Source organism: Protopterus annectens, chromosome 4.part0 (genome assembly GCF_019279795.1).
Source record: "Protopterus annectens isolate FY-2018-M chromosome 4.part0, PAN1.0, whole genome shotgun sequence".
Taxonomy (NCBI): domain Eukaryota; kingdom Metazoa; phylum Chordata; order Ceratodontiformes; family Protopteridae; genus Protopterus; species Protopterus annectens.
In genome coordinates, this window is record NC_056733.1 from 1455838294 (window position 1) to 1455855934 (window position 17641).

General features: G+C 42.1%; 1 protein-coding gene across 1 annotated transcript in view; it reads left to right on the forward strand.

The window, feature by feature from the left end:
• The first annotated feature begins 558 nt into the window (after positions 1-558).
• The window catches only part of ZNF346 (zinc finger protein 346), a 365617-nt gene continuing 348534 nt past the window's right edge, over positions 559-17641 (forward strand). The window contains exons 1-2 of the mRNA XM_044069298.1: positions 559-941; positions 7112-7215. Coding sequence (XP_043925233.1) covers positions 896-941; positions 7112-7215 — 150 coding nt within the window. The 5' untranslated portion in view covers positions 559-895. The remainder of the gene's footprint in view (positions 942-7111; positions 7216-17641) is intronic.

Here is a 17641-nt window from a genome sequence, read left to right on the forward strand (position 1 = left end):
CAAAGTTCCACATTGAAAGACTGTCACAGATTCAGTGTTTGGAATTATTTAAGCGGAATCCATTGTAAATAGAAATTAATCATCTTAATTTATTAAAATATATCTAGAAGTAAAACAAGCACATTTTAACCATCCCATGACTGTCCTAGTTGAAGTTGTTAGTAAGCCATTAGTATGTGTTCCACATTTTACCCATTTGTTCCACATTATGAGGGCTAGTGTTCCTCATTTTGGACATGGAAGGTTGAGAGCTATGCTCATGACATTTGCCATTTTTACAACTTTTTTGCAGGACACAGCTGCCCAAAGAAGAACTGTCCCTCGCAAAGTGGAACAGCTGGTAACCCTGCAATCGTTTCTTATTTACATTAAAAGAATCGATGAATATAATGCTGAAAATGTAATGGGATCTTAAGATAAAAAAGCGATAGATTTACCTTTTTTCGCAACTTCGCATTAGCCCGCGAATAAAAGAAAGCAAAGCAGCGTGGAATGGTTAACCCCGCCCCTTTCTCAAACAGGTAACACCGCCCCTTTCCGCCCCGTGACGTCAGGTGTGACGCAAGCAAGGGCCCTTCAGCCAAGAGAATCTAGCCGCGTCCCTTTCCTTTTGGTAGCGCGTGCCCTCACTAACTGCACGGTTTTCTTTGTTTTCATCGAAAAGGTTCAAGAAAATTACTTGCTATTACAGATATAGTATTGATATCTCTGTTTGGGTCGTTGTACGATAGATCAAGTATTTCAACAAAGGTCTTTAACAAATTTTTATTCTGAAATCATTTGAGGGTGTATTTAAAGAAAAAAATTGCGCATGCTTTGTTAATTCTTAGAAAAAGAGTTTTAGCTCTCGTGAGGACTTGTGGTTGTGCATCAATTTAATATTTTCGGTGCAACTATGGCTGACGAAAGTTCAATTTTCATTCCCAAAGGAGCTACTGAAGGTGAGTGTGTGCATACATATATGTTGTTTGTTTAGGTTGTTGAGCATTTAGAAAAGATTTTTTTTATATAGATGTGTGTGTGTTTTTTTTTTTTTGGCGTGATTTCGAAAGGGATGTTTGAAGGATAGAAAGAAGTAATACCGTGATGTGTGCCATATTTGCCGATTGTTGGCTGTACTCCAGAATGCGTCTTTAATATTTGTAGTAGGCCTGGCTCTAATCGGATAGGTTGCTAAGTATGAATGGATGGCTCTTTCATTATTTCTGAACTGTAAATATACGACTTTAATTTATCTTGACGAATCTACATATCCCTCCTTTCCCAAGGGGAGCATAATCTTATATTTTGTTCGGGGGGGGGGCGGCGTTATAATTCATGTTGCTCTGAGAATAACAGTTTATGGCGATGATGATTTAAATAAAATGCCCCAAGTTAGGTTATATCGCCTGGGTATTGATTTACTTGTTTTAGAGAGGATGTGAAAATGGATGTTAAACTAGCATAACACGTGCAAGTGGGTTCTATAGTAATAGCGATCGTGTTATATTTCCAAACGGAGCGTTTCTGAAAAAAAAATGATTAGGACCCGAACTTTTTTGTGCACGATTTATTCACTTACGCTTTGTTTTAAGTAATATATGGTGACCTAAGGGATGTACTTTTGAGAAAAAAAGGGGAGTTACTTGACCGCGTTCCCGCTAAATTCCGATGTGATCTAGGGTTACTTTTTATAGTAATGAATAAGCTGGTATTGACCGTTTTAATTTGTCACAGTCAACCGTTTTTGTTTAAAAGTTTGGAGGCTAGGATAATGTTTTACTTCACAAACGCACGGTAATGAGTATCAATTGATTCACGCTCTTGGGGGGGGGGGGTGACTGGTTATAATGGCTCGCAGGGACAGCTAGCTTATGTACTATTTATCCGCGCATGTGTATGTATGTGTGCGTTACATATGTGTACACTGCGTTTTTAGTCTGTTTTCACTGATCAGTAATATGGTTTCTTTTCACTTTTAGTTTTGAGCCATTGCAGCAGCCTACGTCCAAAGTCGTAATTTTTATTAATGGTGAACCTGATCGTGGCCCATGATGTAGAACGTTAGATCGCGAGACTGGTGTTGCCGTGGTTAGGTTATTACGGGTGTGTTGATGCTGTAATAGCTATGTCAGTCACTCCTGCCACGCCCCTGTTTGCGCAGAATTGCCGGTGGCATGTTTTTTTAAATATTTTTCTTTCAGGTTATCCCGGTTAGGGGTCGCCACAGCGGATCACTTGTCCGTTCACTATTGGTGAAGTTTTTATTTTGCCGAGCTGCCAGCCTGGCCCCCAACATGCCACGGAAGGCGCACGCGTGCGCATACCTACGGCCAATTTAGAGCATCCAATCCACCTACAGCTTGTCTGAGATGTGTTTTTTTTTCTTTTTAACACAAAGCCTTAATTTGCAAAACATCAAATTCGTTTTTTAGTCGTTAATTTTTGACCCTATGGTGAGATTGAAATTGGTTAGAATTTCAATGTTTAGCAAATTCATATCAAGTTTCTGGATCTTGCTTTAGCGGACAGTAAGAACTCTGCTTGTGTTTAGCAGAAAATATGTAGGTCACAATACTTGTCTTTGATAACAGTACTGTTTCCAAATTAAATTGAAAATTTATAGCAAGTGTAATTTGCTGGTTTGTTTTCACCATTTTACTTTGCTCAATTTATAGTGTAAACTTATAACAATAGGAAATGTTTTTACTTAAAACCCAATTGCAGAGTAAGTGATATTTCGGTGTGAAGATGTTTTAGCCGGAGCAGAGCGGTGACTGAGCAGTTTCAGTCAAAACCTGGGGGCAATAATATGACCACTAATATAGAGTAGGCAAGGTGACAAAAGCTTGTTGAGAGTGAATAAAATGCAAAGGTGGCAATTAAGCATAAAGAAGTTTGTTCGCTATATATATTTAACACTATACAAGTAAACTTTAGTACTTAGTATTTTTGCTAAACTGTTTTGAAACTTTACAGTAATTAAGACTAATACTAATGAGTTGTAATATTTGTGCTGCACAAGATATTTGCCTAGCGAGTATACTAGTGCATGTACTGGACAAGTAGTTAAAGGTGTATAATACATTTATTGAATTTAAACAACATATTAATATTTCAGCAGTTTTATTTTCAGTGTATTGAATTTACCATATGCGATGCCATTTTGTCCTACCTCAAAATTGGCAGTTTACTGTAGGGTGCACCATCCCACTTTGCATGTGAGGGCAGTGCCACTTCAGTCGACATACCAATACTGCTGTTGGTTAAAGATCATATGCTAACCCCCCCCCCCAAACTTTTACAGTGGGTTTTATTCTAAAATGAGTCCAACTTGCTTCATTGCATCTGTATTTACTAAGTTTGAGCAACTGTCCATTTACTTCCTGATTCCATATTCAATCCAGTAAACTCCCAAGTGTTGTGCCTCGCGGGATGCGCAGTAGCAAATCCACCCCAGACACGTCTCCAGCCCAAGCCCGCATGAATATTTATTTTGCTCCTGCCATACCATTACTTTTAGCTTTCCCATGTCCCTATTCTGGGTTCATGGGATACAGATTTTTTTTTACTTTAAGACGTTGAAAATTGAAGAAACTTGTGCGGGAAATTTTAAAAATAGCGGAACGCATGAATCATAACAGACTATCTAGATTTTGCCTCATACTTTTTTTGGTCTGTTCCTTATAAAAATGTGCTTTTCCGGCAGATTACGGAGTATTTTAATGCACATTTTATGTTAGACTTCAAATCCTTCACAAGACGCTAGCTGACACAGACCCAGTCATTCAACCAATTATCTACGTTTAAAATAGCAGTGTTTACAATCTATTCTGCCAAGAACTATAGAGGTATGAGCACCACTGGTTTTGTTAAGTAAGAATTCACATAAGACTAAACATTTGCCAAATCAGAGCAGAGGACAGGCTATTGAGTACAAAGTGGGTCATATTGGCCTTCCAAGCTAGCTGTAGGATTTAAGATGCTTTAATTTTATTTGGAAATCTACGGGGTTTTACTGTCTGGTTTTAAGACTCTTCATTTTTACTGTCTAGCGACATGGTTGGATCTGCACCTAGTAAATGGGACGATGTAGTCAATGACGGATCTGATAAGGGAAACCTTTCAAGATCTTTTTTATAAGTAAAAGGGGAGTATGTAAACCATCCCATGACCTTCATAGTTGAAGCTGTTAGTAAGACATTAGTATGTGTTCCACATTTTGCCCATTTGTTCCACATTATACGGGCTAGTGTTCCTTATTTTGGAGATGGAAGGTTGAGAGCTTTGCTTGAGGGCGTTATTTGGATTCCACATTGTGGAAACTGCTGCAGAACGGCATAGTTCTGGACTGTTGCAGATGGGGACAAATGCCTAGACTCCTCTTAGTCCTGCTAAGGTGAAAAGGTGCCAGAACAAGACTGAATTAACACGCGCATTCCGAAGCTTAAGTGTGATATTGAAAACGGTAACCTGCAATGACTGTCACTCATTCTACTTTCCCTTGCCAATCTTACGTCACGCCCACTCCACACTCAAAGCTGTGCAGATCCGAGTGTGAGGTACTACACTTGGAGATTACCTTCAATCCTGCCTTTTGATCTGTTGGGGGGTGGCATTTATATAATGGGATTGGCATGTTTGCTGTAGTCTGCAGCAGATTTTATTACAAAGTAACCAGAGTGAAGCACAAACGCATGCGTTCAAGTGGAAGGCAACAACAGCAAGGTAGAACAGGATAGGATTCTTGGTAAGGTGTATAGTGACTGGCAAAAACCTTAAGAAGTAAAGCTAATAAAGCAGCGTCTGCCAATGGATTAAGAAAACTGCTACGCAAAGTGTATGAATCGTACACATGCAGGGTTTGTCCAGAATGCCAGTTAAGGGTGGGACAAAGAGGATTCAAAGATCTTTTTTCATCTAGGAAAGACTATTCATGTATCTGCTCATCTGACTACAAAGGCCATTAAGTATAAAAATAGTAAGACGTGACACACAACTAATCAACTAATACACATACAGAAAAACTCAACCCATTTCTATTCAGGTAAAACTACCCATACGTATAAACTACGTATGAGCAAATATTGTACATGGTGGGGGGGGGGGTATTTTAACTATACTGTATTAAATAACGTATCACTTGCATTAAAGTATTGCTAGTGGTAAGATTGTATTGCTTGTGTAAGATCGTGTGTGGGGATGGGAGACATCAAAGTTGGTGTCAGCGCTTATGAGCCTTATTGCTGTTGGATAGAAGCTGTTCTAGAGCCAGGAGGTTCTGCGGTGGATGCTGTGGTACCTCTTGCTAGATGAAACTCTAGCAAACTCCTCAAATGCTGGATGTGATGTGTCCCTAACTATTTTGTATGCCACGTTTATGCTTGTAAAAAGGTCTTGCATGGTTGAGAGATTTGTGCCCATGCGGTAGCGTTGTCTCACAGCAAGGCGTTGTGCCGTTCGATTCTTGGCCAGAGTGTCTTCTGCGTGGAGAAATGCGTGAATGGACTTGCCTTCGTTGAAGGTTGTGCATCAGGGCTGGCAAACTCTGCACGTAATAAAATCTACTGCCGCTTATTAGCAGACCGGAGTTGCGCTGTGGCAACTATAACCGGGAAAACCGCAAGACACTAACTATCTCCAAAATCTCACCACTCTTGAAGCTTCTTCCTATGCCATAGTACTGTTTCCATACCACACAGTAAAGTTGTGGGTGAGAATACTGTTGATGGTTCCTTTTTTATAGAAAGTGGATAGAACATTCAGAGGAAGCTTTCAGTCTTTGAGCCTTCAGGAAGTGCAGGAATGTTTAAAAAAAAACTTATCTGGCCTGTGTTCGGACCAAGAGAGGTCTTCTGAGATGTTGTACCCCCAGGAAACTTTGTAGATTGAACTTTGGCCTACCTCATTGTTTATCTCTGGAGATTGAATAGATGGCCTTTTTCTGAAGTCAATGTTTTCTTTAGTTTTGTTGACATTCAGATCCGTTTTCTAGTTGTAATGCACTTTCTGGGTAGAACCAACATCCTAGCGGACAGAGTTGGCAGATATGTTGTGACTCCTCATGGATGGTCCCTCTGTCAGTAGCAAATGGGATTCTCTGCTGTTGGGGCCAGCCTTGTTGCGACCTCTTAACTCTCCTTAAACTTCAGTTGCAACAAATATTTTGCTTTGATTACATAAATAAAAACTACACAGATACTGAGTTCTGGTAAGTACATAACTTGTAAATTGTCGTGACTTGCCAGGAGTGTACATATCTGAGACTGATCTGTTTGTCACACCAGTGTGTGCTGTTCTCCCCAGTCACTTCTGTTATAGATGGGGAATGCTGTAATTAGGTCTTGGGGAAACTACCACTCTGTGGCAGTTAACTTTGCGTTGACTATCTTTTAAGCCCTTATTTGTAGGAAAAATGTAATCTTTCGCAGCAGTGTAGTGAATTATTGATTTTAAAGCAAATTCTGACAACTTTTGGGATGAAAGTCCATTTTTACCTCGTCTGTGGATTATAACTAGGGAGTGCAATTTACATTCCAGATCTGTAGGAATAGATTGTTTGTGTCTTTCGGCTTTTTTCCCGGTTAGGGGTTGCCACAGTGGAACTCCGGTCTGCTAATGATTGGTAGTGGATCTTTACATACCGGGTTACCAGCCTTGGCGCACAACCTTCAACGAAGGCACGCCCCATTCACGTATGTTTCCACACAGAAGACGCTCTAGCTGAGAATCTAATGGGACAATGTCTTGCTATGAGGCGACACCGCTACTGCAGCACCACCACCACAGTAAGAATAGTTTCTGTATGCGTACATAATGTGCTTCATGTATTGCTGGTGTCACTATGTATGGACACATTTCTGTGTAATATTTAATGCATGTAAGATAGCATTCACAAGATTTTTGTTACTTTAATACCAGTTTCAGAGGTTTATTACTGTGGAAAGCTGTGCTAAGTTGCAGTGTTTTTTGCAAACTTAAAAAATCATTGTTCCCTTTGTAAGATTTTTGTATTCAACTTGCACAGAATCTTTAACTGTATAACATTCTAGGAGTTTGTTTTATAATATATTGCAACATTGTAAACTTTTGGTAGAATTAAGTACATAATTATGATTTTGTTTTTCTGCAGTGAATCGGATGATTAGAGAGAACCGTCACATCTTTACAGATGGGCAATGTAAAGTGTGTAATGCAGTACTCATCTCGGAGTCTCAGAAAATTGCGCATTATGAGGTATTAACTTTAGTCATTTTACTTGTCTTATAGACCTCTGTATGCAGCTTTTAATCTCTTCTCCTGTGAAAGTCTTTTACACTTCAAAATAAAAAAAAAAGTTGGTGTACAAATCTTATTTATTTTTTTTTTTATTTAACATTTGTTGACCGGGAATGTCTGACTAGGTTCCACAGAGCCTGTTTTCAGCAGAGGCCCGGGGAGAAACACTCCAGATCTTTGTACCCACACATTAGATAACACTATCAGATTTATTTTGTATTTGTGTACTGGGATTTCCGACTGGCCAATGTTCTTTTCAGCAGAATAGCAGTATTGTGATTGATGGTTTAAAGAAGTATCTTTCGGCTGTTCCCGTTGGGGGTCGCCACAGCAGATCACCTGTTTCCATTTCTTCCTGTCCTCTGCATCCTGTATACTATACTATTCAAATACAAACTTGACTGGTTGTGTTCTTTTAGCTGCCTTAAGACATCTGTTTCCTAACTAGGGTTTGTGCAAGAACATGTTCAGGATTCATATGGTTGTTTGAATTTTATTAAAGTTGGAAGTGTTAGTAGTACTGATAGGGAATTCTAGGTTTTGGCTGTGCAGTTTGAGTAAAATGAAACTCCATTTGCATTGTTTGGTTTTAAGAAGGATTTGTTAGTGGAATGCAATGTCCTGTTACTGAAGTAGTGTATTAGTAGATTTTGAAGTACTGGTGTTTTTTTCTTGCTGATTCAGTACTGTATTGGGTGAAGGTGAGTTGATTTTATAAGAAAGTACATTTTTATAGTTCGAGCCAAGATCAGTTTAACTGATTTTTATTGGTTCATAGGTAGGTACTAGGGCCCATACAAGCCTAGCCAAAAAATGTACCCTGGCTTTTGCCACACAAGAAAATTATTTTCCTGTGCCCCTGTCGAGCAGAGCCACAGAAGTGATCCCAGGGTGAATTTCCCATCCAATCAAGATTTTTCTTGAGTGCTAATGAGGAGCTCTGTTTGACGTGGGTAGTCTGTTCCATAGTATGGGAAGTCTCTGGGACAGGAATCTATCCCTCCAGCATGTTCTGTTTATTGTGATGACAAGGTTTAGGTCCCAAGAGCATGTAGCTCAGAGGGATTGGGATTTCTTTAAGTGGAGCATGTCCAACAGCTCTGGGTTTGACATAGCTTTGTATGTTAGGCATAGATCGCCCCAGAGTAGGCGATATGCAATGGAGTAAAGATGTAGTTTTTTTGAGACTGTCTGCATAGGGCATCTGTTTGAGGCCAGTAATCCTCTTTGTGAGGTATTTCTGTGGTCTTCCCAGTTGTTGTAGATGTCTTGTGAGGTACATGCCAAAAGGGGCGTTGTAATGGGTCTGAGTGATGAGTAGAGGGGAACAATTACCTCTTACCTCGCCGCGTGGTCCGAAGCAGAAGCAGCGTTTGCGAGTGCCGTTCGGCGTTCTGAAATTGAAGACCAAGTTGGGCTAAGTACCCCGTTGGGGAAAATTTTTGTCTTTTCTTGCCTCAGTTTATCCGGATGTCAGAAAAAGTTAATTATATTTCTTGTGGGAAACTGATACCTCATAGGGATTATCATTCTCTCTGTATTCCTTGCTTGGGGCCTGAGCACGACATAGTCTGGTGTCGCTTTTGCGCTAGATTTAATAAGCGCATCATTAAACGTAGATTAGACTGTGCTAGGCTTGTTTTCGGTAAGCGGTGTAACTACAACATGCCGTCTGATCCTCCGCCCGCTACCGCAAAAAAAAGCGAAAAGATAAATCTTTAAGGTCTAAACCGGATGAGTCCGTTGCGGACGCCGGTTCTATGGAATCTACGGTTGAATCTGTGGATCCAGCCCAGGCCTCGGCTGGATCCCAGGGGGAACCTTTACTTTTGCAGGAGTTGGCCTCTCAGGAGTTAGGCCAGGCCGAAGGTGCTTCTCAAGCACCTGTAGTTCCATCCTTACAAAAGGTTATTAGGCCTTCTACCTCAGTGACTAAAGGTCCTGCTAAGGCTAAACCTGGTCTTACTGGTATGGGCCATAGCGCTAGTTCTTCAGGTTCTGTTCCTAAAAAACATATGTTGAAAATGGCAGAGGATTTGATTACTTTGATCAGGGGTTCTATGCCCCCTCCAGAGAAGAGGCCTAGGGTGGAGACAGATTTAGAGGGAATGGAGCATTCCTCCGATTACTGAGTCCTCAGCTGAGGATATTCAGGATTTTCCTCCCTATTCAAATTCGGATGCAGAGGATTCCTGTCCTTCTGCTTCACCTCCAGAGGATTTTTCCTTTTCTGAAACTTTGCATTCCATGAGGGAGCATTTCAAGTGGGAAGGTCAGGATTTTTCAGACTCTCGTAAAAGGCTTAGGGAATTTTTGTTTTTGCCACAACATAGGCCTTTGGCTATTCCCCCTGTTTTAGATGTTCAGGATGTTTTTCTGAAGCCTCACTTAATCCTGATTCTTTACCACCTGCCCCTGTCAAGCCAGACAGGTATTGCAGAGTTCCAGAAGCACACAAATATTTGTATGAGTCCTAGAGCTGACCCGGAAACTATTGTTCAAGGGCCGAAGGGTATCAGGGCTTCTGTGGTTAAGAATCCAGTTCCCTTGGATAAAGATTCTAGAGCGTTGGATAGGTGGGGGGAAAAAAGTGTACACCTCTTCTACGTTAGCTATGAGGGCTTTAAATTGCCAATTCCATATGCTGAAGTATCAGAACTTTCTGTTAGGTCAATTGAAATCTAAGATAGATGCTTTATCTGAGGGTATAGTGTAAGGAATTGCAGGACTTGGTTCATGCTTCAGATCAAGTTGGTAAACATTCCCTGCAGTGTGGCTTCGATGCTCTTCAGGCTTCATCCAGGGTGGCTGCTACTGGTTCAGTTATTCGTAGACATGCCTGGCTTAAGGATCAAAATTTGTCCGAGCATGTTAAAGCTCGGATTTTGGATGCTCCTCTTCAATCTGAAGTTCTTTTTGGTTCCCCTGTGGAGTCCATTTTGAAAAAAATGGAAGATAAAGCTAAGTCTATGCAGACGGTTAAGGATTTTTTTGCAAGTGCAGCCCCCTAAGTTTAGCAGGAATTGGCCTGCAAGAGGATGGTCCTACCCTTCGGATTTTCAGTCTAAGGGCAGGTCTAGACGTGGTAGGGGCAGGGCTCATGCTCAGCGTTCTTTCAGACCTAGGACTTGGAGTTCTCCTGCACAATCTTCTGGTGAGGGCAGGGGTCAGCCTTTTCATAAACAGACCCAATGACCTGTATCTTCAGCTGCCAGATCCTTCTTTTCTGGCAGCTCCTCTAGGAGGAAAGTTGGCACTTTTCAAACAAAATTGGCATTTTGTCACCCAGGACAAATGGGTGTTGGAAATAATAAATCAAGGCTACAAGTTTTATTTTCACACTTTTCCCTCCTTCATGGCATGCCAGATGTACCTCCTCAGCAAAGGCTGGAGGCTCAGGAATAAATTTCTTTGCTTTTACAGATGGGAGCAATCCAGGTGGTGCCTCCGTCAGAAGTAGGCCTAGGGTTTTATTCCCGTCTATTCCTAGTGCCAAAGAAAGGAAACACTTGGAGGCCTATTCTGGATTTGTCCATTCTCAATACATACCTAGACATTCCAAAGTTCAAGATGTTAACATTACAGCAACTTCTGCCTATGCTAGGAAAAGATCACTGGATGGTAACTCTGGATCTCAGAGGCCTATCTTCACATTCCTATCAGGCCCAGCTGCAGGAGATTCCTGCGGTTTCGGACTGGTACTTCTCATTATCAGTTCTCTGCATTGCCCTTTGGTTTATCTACCGCGCCCAGGGTGTTCACAAAGGTTCTGGCTCCTGTCATAGCTTTCTTCAGACTGAGGGGAATACAAATTTATCCTTATCTGGACGATTGCCTGATTCTTGCTCAAGACAAAGACAAGTTACTTCAACATCTACAGTATGTAATGGCAGTTGTAAGGTGCCTAGGGTATTCTGTGAACGAAATAAAGTCCAGTCTAGTACCCTCTCAGGACATGTGCTTTCTGGGTGAAGGACTGAATACAGCTTCTCAGGTGGATTTTCTGACCCCGGACAAACAAAGAACTCTTCACCTATACTTTCAGCGATTATCAGTACTGTCCAGGCTGACTGCAAGGACAGTCCTTCAAGCCTTGGGGTTCATGGCATCTTGCTTTCTAGTCCTTCCCAATGCCAAACTGCATATGAGGAAGCTACAATGGTATCTCAAAAGTGTATGGACTCAACATTGCCACGATTTGGACACTCATTCAGATAATACCTTGCATCCAGAAGGAATTCTTGTGGTGGGCACAGGAATGTCACCTAAACAAGGGACTCTCTGTGACCCGACCAGAGGCGAGTCAGATCTTAACTACTGATGCCTCGCCCCTGGCTTGGGGAGCACACTTCAATGGGAATGGATTCAAGACACGTGGCCTCCCAGACTACAGCATTTGCATATCAACATGAAAGAGATGTTAGCAGTCCAGTTTGCCCTGATGGCTTTCAAGGGTCTACTTCAACCAGGACAGGTGTTGATTCAAAACAGACAACACTACAGTCATGTGGTACATCAACAAGCAGAGGGGAACCCATTCTTACCCTCTCTGCAGACAAGCAATGATATTGTGGGAGACTGCTCTGAGTTTGCACATCACTCTTCAAGCACGGTTTCTGCCAGGAGCACAGAACTCCCTAGCAGATGTATTGAGCAGACAAATTGTGGACCCCCACGAGTGGAAATTGGATCCTCAGGTATTCCAACAGTTGACAGTGGCTTGGGGAACTCCAGACATAGATCTGTTCGCTTCTCCTAAATTTCCAACTGCCAAAATTTTGCACAAAGATGTTTCACCCAAAAGCTTGGAAAGTGGATGCTCTATACAACCTTCACGTCTATGCTTTTCCTCCTCTGCTGCCCAAGGTACTCTTGAAAGTCAGGCGGGACGAGCCTTGCATGATTCTAATAGCACCAGATGGGCCACGTCAGCACTGGTATCCTCTGCTGAGGAGTTTAATTCAGGAGCCTCCTTGGCCTTTGCCACAGCTTCCTCACTTGTTGTCCCAGTCAAGCAGTCATTTGCTCAATTCAGGAGCCTCCTTGGCCTTTGCCACAGCTTCCTCACTTGTTGTCCCAGTCAAGCAGTCATTTGCTCAATGTCAGGGTGCAGTCCCTGCATTTAACGGCCTGGCGTATTCTGTTTTAGAGCCTGTGGGGTCTCTGTTTCCTGAACAGGTTTTGGATGTCATTTTGGAAGCCAGGTGGCCCAGCACTAGAAAAGTTTATGCTGATAAATGGAGGAGATTTTTTCTTTGGAGCACAACAAAGGGCTTTGATGTCTCGGTGCCTAATTTGAGTTTTTCACTACAGTACCTTACTGAATTATTAGATAAGGGTTTGTCTTTTTCCTCTGTGAAGGTTCATGCTGCGGCCATTTCTGCTCACTATGATTGTGACCCTCCTTTATTTTCACACCCTTTGTTTAAGCAATTTCTTGGAGGGGCAAAAAATATATGACCCCCACGTAGAGCTCCTACTCCTTCCTGGGATCTCAGTTTTGTGTTGGAGAAGCTTACTTTGCCTCCTTTTGAACTTGCAGCTACGTCTGAGCAGGCTATTTCAAAGTGGATTGGTCACTGTATTGCTTTCTGTTGTTCTCATCATGGGAAGAATGTTCCTGCTGGGATCAGACCTCATTCCACTAGGGCTACTGCCACATCTACTGCTTTTTTGAGGGGTGTAGCTACTAAGGATATTTTGGAAGCAGCTACTTGGAGTTCAGTTCACACTTTTACTAAGCATTACCATCTCCCTATTTATTTTAAGTCCAGGGCTGGGTTTGCCACTGCAGTCTTGCAGGGCATGTTAGCAGCCCCTAATGCTGTTTAGTTTACCAGCCTCCCTTTTCCTTTGCTTTGGGATTCTACCCACAGGTTATGACTGCAGCAATGTGAGACGAAGAACATAGTACAGTTTTGTACCTACCATAAATGAAGATGTTCGAGGATCCACATTGCTGCAGTCCTATTTTCACTCCCTCCTTCCCCTCTTGGTGGTTGTGGTGGTTGTGGTGGTTGTTGGACTTTTTCTCTCTTGGCTCTGGCCTTTCCTTTTTAAGGCCTTCTGACATCTGGGGCAAGAAAGACAGAGGATATGGCGTCGGTCATGCGCTTAAGTACTACTACGTACTGACGTCAGCTCAGGGCGACCATGACCGCCAGACTAACTCTTTGGTATTCGGGCCGACCGAGGACAGCGGACTACCCACAGGTTATGACTGCAGCAATGTGGATCCTCTAACATCTACATTTATGGTAGGTACAAAACTGTACTTTTCCCAAGGTTTCATCACATTTTCGGCATTAAGTAGACTACCAGTTATGTGGTAGTTCATGGGTACAGAGTTTTTACCAAAGGGGATGACAATACACTTTTTGGCGTTGAGCTTCAGGCCATGGCTTTGACAGCACGTATCTGTATCAGTGAGGCCCTTTTGTAGTTTGTCCACATCGTTGGGAGTTTCGATTATGGCTCCTAGTTTGCAGTCATCTGCAAACTTTGTTAGCCAAAGACCACCTGTGTTGGCCTGCACTTCAGAGAAGTAGGTACCAAACAGGAGAGGACCAAGGACTGAACCCTATGGTACTCCACTTGTCACTGGTCTGATGTCCGATTTATAATCTGCTACTTTCACACTGTGGGTCCTGTCCATGAGCCAGTTGGCAACCCATCTTGTGACATGGGGGTTTATACCTAGTTTAGTGAGCTTATCTGTAATTCCACAGTTGGGGGGTGGTGTTGAAAGCCTTGGTGAGATCTAGATAAGCTGTGTGAACTATTTTACCCTCATCTATGGCTTTGGTGACTGCTTCAAAGAAGTCAATCAGGTTTAGGAGACATCTGCCTTTTACAAATCCAAACTGGATAGGGTCCAGTTTGGAGATTACCAATGTCTTTGAGTTCCACAATGATACGTTCCATGGCCTTGCAGACCAGGCTAATGGGGCGGTAGTTCCTGGGGTCCGTCGTGGCTCCCCCTTTGTGGAGTGGGATAACCATCGCAGTGCGCTGTTCAGTGGGTACAAAAGCCTGCTGTGAGGCTTTGATTGAACATGGTACTTGGTAGGGTGCCAGTTGATTCTGTAGTTCGTGTAGAATGCAGCCTGGGATATTGTCTAGTCCCATGGATGCTGTGTTCTTGGCTTTCGATTTTACCTGTGCAGTCATGATTATAGGAACTTTGCATTATTCCTGTATAGAGATGGGCCCTCTAGGGGGTGAGAGAGGGGTAAAGTTAGCACTGAACCTTTGGAGGATTTTGAGGGATCTCAGCTTCTTACTGAGGTTTGACCAGGGAGTTTCCCAGTCATGGGATCTTACTCTTGCAACGGTTTCTTTCTTCTGTTGTAGTTAGTTTATGGCAGAGGACCACCAGATTGGCTTCCTTTTTTGGAGGATAACATCTTGGTTCTTTTGGGGATAGCATGATCCATGCACTCGTACATGCTTAGTGCATTTGTGTAGGATTCGGCAGTCCTATCTCTATTGTCCTTCTGCATGGGTGTCATGAAGCTTGCTGCTTCTTAAATGTGAAGTTGGCTTTGGAGAAGCTTTTTACGATGGCTTCCCTAATTGGGGTGGGATGTGGATGTCTAGGCTGATTAGCTTGTGGTCGGATCTGACCAAGTAGGAATTTACCTCTGGCGTGGAACACCGGTTTCCCATGTTGGTAATGACCAGGTCTAAGATATTGCTGCCCCTGATGGGGGTGTGAATAAGTTGATCCAAGGCATTGGAATTTATGTATTCTAGAAAACGTTTAGCAAAAGAGTTGGTACATAGTTTTCCCAGTTAATGGTGGTGTAGTTGAAATCGCCCATTATTAGGGTGTTGGGTTTTACCCCAATACTTTCCAGTGTATCAAGAAATGAGTAGTGTGAATCCTGGGGCATGGTGGGGGGGGTCTGTAGCAAGCTACAATTTGGATTGCAGTCTTGCCCAGAGTTAGTTGCACTTGGATAATCTCTGATGCATTATACTGTGCAACTAGCCTGGAGGTGTGGATATCCTTAATGAATATGGACACGCCTCCGTCTTTAGTGCTTCATTCTGGGTTAGGTGGCTGAAAGGTGTGGTATGAATTGTAGCCTGGTAATGCAGGGGTGCTCTCTGGAGCTTTGAACCAGCTCACTGCACAGATGTCAATGTTCTCCATTTTAAGGAGTGCCTCGAGTGCATTTTGAGGTTTAGACTTCTAGCATTGAGTAGTATTACTGTCAGATTTGCTTACTTGTACCTGTTACGGTGGTGAATTTCATTTGAACCTTGCCTATGTCATTTGGGTTGTGTTGGGGGGTGGAGTTTGCTTGCATTTATGCTTTCGATGTCCCTGATGCTTGGGCAGGTTTTTATTGAGAGCCTCCATGAATGTAGGTGTGCGTTTTGTGTTTGTGTGTTTTTATTGGTGTAAGTTTTGAGGGACTATGTGATGAGTCTGGTGTGGTGCAAGTGTTTACCTTCTCCTCTTGACTGTCTAGTCCAGTCTTGGGTGAAGAGAGCTTTGCTTCCAGTTCGGCTATAAGTGCATCTCGCAGGTTGTAGTGCTGGCTATGCCCTTGCAACTCCCACTCTAATACCATCCACCCCATCAAACTACTTCCACTCCACTAATTACCTTGATTATAGCTACCTCAGATGCTCATAAGCATAGTACTTATTATACAGCAGGAACTTCTCATTGTTACATTTGTTAATGCCTGTTATGTACTTCACAGATAAAGATTCTAGTCTACTGATGTACTATGTTAATCTGTAAATGTTAGGAATTTCTATGTTAAATTGTTAATCGTTATGTAATCCAAAGTAACTACTGTCTTTCTGTGGAGCTTTTCTCCCCAGGCCTCCGCTGAAAATGGACCCACATCCAGTCGGACACTCCCGGTCAACAAATTTAAATAAAAAAATAGTAAATAATATAAGAAACAAAACTAAGCTAGAAGGCTTCCCTCTAACCCAGAAGGACTTGGGTGCTCAGAAGTACAAACAGTCTAGACCACTTAACAGGAAAGGCAAGCAACTAGCTTAAATTTTTTTTTTGTTCTTTCCCAGATGCTCGCTTTGCACAGAGTGCCTGAAATCAGAATATGATCTCATTGCACTCAGTTGAGTGAGCAAATGAGATGGGCCCAGGAGGAGTATCCAAACACAAATTTACAAAAGGGTCAGATTTCTTAATATTTCTCAATTTTTGAGGTGTGTAGTAGTGTAGCGAAGATGGGTTTTTGTTGTATGCCAAGATTTTTAGAAGTGTCAATTTTCTGCGCAGGGTTCCTAGTGTTTTTTTGTGAACTTTTTTATAGTTTGCCATGTGCATGTCAGGTAAAATTATGGTCAATAACCACTCCAAAGTAGTTTTGTTTGGGATACCAGAGATATAATTGTATGGTTGGATAATGTTATATTTAAATGGTGGGTGAGGGCTGTAGCTGTAATTGGATAGAAGAGCATACATTTTGCTTTAAGGTCAAGTACAAGTTGTGCTTTGTTTAGCCAAGATTCCACTGCGTTGAGTGACTGCTGGGTGATTTTATTTTATTTATTTATTTATTTTTTTTATAGTATTGGGGTGGTATTGGATACTCCAAACTGACCCTAGGCGTGAGTGCGTGTTTGTGCTTTCTGTGGAACGTTGGATGCTGGGAACTCTACACCATAACTCCACTGCCAATTATGAGCGGACAGGTGATCTGCTGTGGTGACCCCCTAACTGTGGAAAGCTGAAAAAAGTGTTGGGGTGGAATTGTCCCCATATTTAACTATGGAGGCAAGTGGGGTGGCAGTATGAAGATTGTTAAGGTAAAAAGGAGAGGACCCAAAGTAGATCCCTGTGGTACTCCCAAAGTTACAGGAAGTAGTGGAGAGATGTTGCCATTTTGCAGCCTTGAAAATGAGACTGTATCAAAGGCTATGGACAGGTCAAGAAAATGGAGGAAACTAAATTCCCTTCATTGTGATTAGTGTTGGTACCACTGCTGCCCGTGTTAACTTCACTGTAATTGGGATGGAAACTATGGTGAGTGTTCGATGATTGTTGCTTATTAGATTGATTTGTGTGTGGATGCATCTGTCAAGTGTCGTAGATACTGGTATAGCTGTTGGCTGGTAATTTTGTTAATTGTAGAGTTTCCACCTTTTATGTAGAGATGTATATCCCAAATCTTGGGGGGGGGGCTTTTTCTGAAAAGGATTTTTTTTTATGGATACAGGATAGGTTATTGCTTCTGCAGTAATTTTTTGATATTTGGTAAGTAGATAGTCGCAAGTATAGCAGGTTTAAGCCTTTTGAGAGATTTTTTTAACTATGGTGTTCATTGGGACAGGTTCGAAAAGTTATTGATATCAAACATGGATCCTATCAGAGTCTGGGTAGTGGAATAGTAAT